The 3783-nt window shown below is 54.8% G+C and overlaps 1 protein-coding gene across 1 annotated transcript; it reads left to right on the top strand.

Moving 5' to 3' along the window:
• The first annotated feature begins 1124 nt into the window (after positions 1-1124).
• LOC138351416 (pre-mRNA 3' end processing protein WDR33-like) lies at positions 1125-2111 on the top strand. Its single transcript, XM_069303236.1, has one exon. The coding sequence runs from the start codon at positions 1125-1127 to the stop codon at positions 2109-2111; it is 987 nt and encodes a 328-aa protein (XP_069159337.1).
• The last annotated feature ends 1672 nt before the right edge of the window (positions 2112-3783 follow it).

The raw sequence follows: 3783 nt of genomic DNA, 5'->3' as shown, positions 1-3783 counted from the left end.
CGTCTAGGACCAGAGGAACTCCCTGTGATGCTCTGCCTCCACAGCCGCTAGTCTTCACCAACCTCCTTAAAGCTGCAAGATTTACGGAAAGGTTTCTTGCCAGCGCAACGAGGCTTAGATCAGGCAACGTTCTGGTGGAGACGGAGGGCGTGATGCCTGGTCAGTAGGTTCCCAAGTTGCAGGCTACACCGGACTGCTGCCTGCCACACCTCCCTGCTGCTACACACCTGAAACACCACACAATGCGTCAGCTCTACACCTTCCTTACCACACATGTACACCAATAATTAGTTTCCTATTAGTGAGAAAACAATACATAAAAGCTCCGAGTTCATAAATAGGATACATTAGAGATATTTTGGGAAATGTGTAGCTGTCGGTGTGTTGACACGCTACAGCTGGTGTACCTGTGTGTACTCTCCTAATTGTGCTTACCAAATTGTGCTTGCGGGGGTTGAGCTCTGGTTCTTTGGTCCCGCCTCTCAACCGTTAATCAACAGGTGTGTGTGTGTGTGTGTGTGCGTGTGTGTGTGTTTGTATGTGTTTTCACGTAACACAAATGTGTACGACATGTTGTTATTGTTATAGACTCAGCTACTGGGAACAAAAAGTTCCAAGTAGCACGGGCTATGGTGAGCCCGTAGTGGACTTACCTGGCACATAAGCGGGGCTGTGGTGTCGTGTGCGACATCAACTGCGCACAATAAGAAGCCAAGAGTGCGCACAAGAGTGTTTTTGGGTGTTACCTGTGTGTCGGGGCAGGGGGGGGGGGAGAGGCCCCCCTGCCCGCCTCCCGAGCCATTTACCACAACTTGTTGTAAAACTTCCCGTCGCTTGTGGAGCACAACCTCTCTTGTGTCCCTACACGCCTCCTAGCGTCTTCCAGGGCCTTCCAGGGCCTCCCAGGGCCTTCCAGGGCCTCCCAGGGCCTTCCAGGGCCTCCCAGGGCCTTCCAGGGCCTCCCAGGGCCTTCCAGGGCCTCCCAGGGCCTTCTTGCACCTTCTAGAACCTCCCAGGGCCTCACAAGGCCTTTCAGGGCCTCCCAGGGCCTTTCAGGGCCTCCCAGGATCTTCTAGGGCCTCCTAGGGCCTTCTTGTACCTTCCAGGACCTCCCAGGGCCTCACATGACCTTTCAGCGTCTCCCAGGGGCCCTCCAAGGGGCCTCTCAGAGCTTTACAAGGCATCTCAGGGCCTCCCAGGGCCTCCCAGAGCCCTCCAAGGCTGTCCAGGGCCTCCCAGGGCCTCCCAGAGCCCTCCAAGGCTGTCCAGGGCCTCCCAATGCCTCTCAAGGCCTCCCAAGGTCTCCCAGGGACTCCCAGGGCCTCCCAATGCCTCCCAGGGACTCCCAATGCCTCCCAGGGACTCCCAATGCCTCCCAGGGACTCCCAATGCCTCCCAGGGACTCCCAATGCCTCCCAGGGACTCCCAATGCCTCCCAGGGACTCCCAATGCCTCCCAGGGACTCCCAATGCCTCCCAGGGACTCCCAATGCCTCCCAGGGACTCCCAATGCCTCCCAGGGACTCCCAATGCCTCCCAGGGACTCCCAATGCCTCCCAGGGACTCCCAATGCCTCCCAGGGACTCCAAGGGCCTCCCAGGGACTCCAAGGGCCTCCCAGGGACTCCAAGGGCCTCCCAGGGACTCCAAGGGCCTCCCAGGGACTCCAAGGGCCTCCCAGGGACTCCAAGGGCCTCTCAGGGACTCCAAGGGCCTCCCAATGCCTCTCAGGGCCTCCAAAGGCCTCCCAGTATCTTCCAGGGCCTCCCAAGGCCTTCTTGTACCTTCCAGGACCTCCCAGGGCCTCACAGGACCTTTCAGCGTCTCCCAGGGGCCTCCAAGGGGCCTCTCAGAGCCTTACAAGGCATCTCAGGGCCTCTCAGAGCCTTACAAGGCATCTCAGGGCCTCCCAGGGCCTCCCAGAGCCCTCCAAGGCTGTCCAGGGCCTCCCAAGGTCTCCCAGGGCCTCCCAGGGCCTCCCAATGCCTCTCAAGGCCTCCCAAGGTCTCCCAGGGCCTCCCAGGGACTCCCAATGCCTCCCAGGGACTCCCAATGCCTCCCAGGGACTCCCAATGCCTCCCAGGGACTCCCAATGCCTCCCAGGGACTCCTAATGCCTCCCAGGGATTCCCAATGCCTCCCAATGCCTCCCAGGGCCTCCCAATGCCTCCCAGGGCCTCCCAATGCCTCCCCAGGGCCTCCCAATGCCTCCCAGGGCCTCCCAATGCCTCCCAGGGATTCCCAATGCCTCACAGGGCCTCTTAAGACCTTCAGAACCTCGCACTATCCTCGTTAGTTAGTCCTCGTTAGTTTGACCTCGTTAGACGAAGCCAACAGATGTGAAGGCGCACTGAAGAAAGGGTGCTCAACTAATTAGACCAGCGGGGGTTCGAACGCCGACGTTGCAAGAAGCGAGGCCGTCAGTGTGGCGATCAAAGTGACCCAAGACACACACACACAGGCGCAAGACAGTCACAGTCCTCTAAGTCCTTTTCTAAGACTTTTTTCTAAGACTCTAAGATGCTAGATACTAATTATAAAGACGACACGGACGAACAAATGAGAGGGGGTGATCTTCGACAAGCCGCCTGCTTCCTGTTCTCGTGGAGGGCCACTAGTGTTAGTGGCTCTCAGGTAAACTGAGGTAAACTGAGGTATACTGAAAAGAGCGAGCGTTGACCCTGATGATATAGGGTGCAAGGTCGCCCATTAGGTGGGTATAGCAAAAAGTACTTCACCGCTAGGAAGATGACAAGGGTAGATAAACTACCTCACCTGTACGAAGATGACAGTAGACAGACTACCTCACCACTAGGAAGTTGACAGTAGACAGACTACCTCACCGCTAGGAAGATGACAGTAGACAGACTACCTCACCGCTAGGAAGATGACAGTAGACAGACTACTTCACCGCTAGGAAGATGACAGTAGACAGACTACCTCACCGCTAGGAAGATGACAGTAGACAGACTACTTCACCGCTAGGAAGATGACAGGAGTAACAGACTACCTCACCGCTAGGAAGATGACAGGAGTAGACAGACTACCTCACCGCTAGGAAGATGACAGGAGTAGACAGACTACCTCACCGCTAGGAAGATGACAGGAGTAGACAGACTACCTCACCGCTAGGAAGATGACAGTAGTAGACAGAGACAGGGAGTGAGAGAGCCCCCGCCGGGTAGAGCGGCGGGTCGTGTGTGATCTTGGCGGTGGTTGACTACACCAAAGTGGCAGCCACAATGTGTGCACCTTGCTCCCAAATACCACCTTATTTGCTGAAGCACAACAGTGAGTAGTATTGTCTTCCTCGTGATACAACCCAACCCTTCTCTCTCTCTCTGTCTCTCTCTCTCTCTCTCTCTCTCTCTCTCTCTCTCTCTCTCTCTCTCTCTCTCTCTCTCTCTCCACCAAGTCAATAAATAGGTACCTATGAGTTAGGCAGCTCCAGCTTGTAGGCTCCATCCTGGGTGTGTGTGTGTGTGTGTGTGTGTGTGTGTGTGTAATATATACAGTATATATAACAGTGAATGCAAACTCCACTCACAATTTAAAAAAAAAAATAGATATAATAGAGAAATAAGACATTACATTAAACAACTAGCGACTAGAAAGGCGGGGCTCAAAAGCTAGAACTAGAAGCCCCACCCTGAACAACTTTTTCTTCCAAGCAGCTGAATCTAAAATAACAACTAGAACTAAATCCTGCAGGCACAAATGCGCAAACACAGATCCACAGTACAAATGTCAGGAAATTCTCGTAAGGAAATTCTGGTCAACAAACTG

The sequence above is a fragment of the Procambarus clarkii genome, chromosome 49, assembly GCF_040958095.1.
Source record: "Procambarus clarkii isolate CNS0578487 chromosome 49, FALCON_Pclarkii_2.0, whole genome shotgun sequence".
NCBI lineage: Eukaryota > Metazoa > Arthropoda > Malacostraca > Decapoda > Cambaridae > Procambarus > Procambarus clarkii.
The sequence above is the reverse complement of the archived record's forward strand: the minus strand, read 5'-3'. Positions and strand labels throughout refer to the sequence as shown.

Coding starts and splice junctions, on each gene's coding strand:
- LOC138351416 (XM_069303236.1), top strand. CDS start 1,125: ATGACCTTTCAGCGTCTCCCAGGGGCCCTCCAAGGGGCCTCTCAGAGC.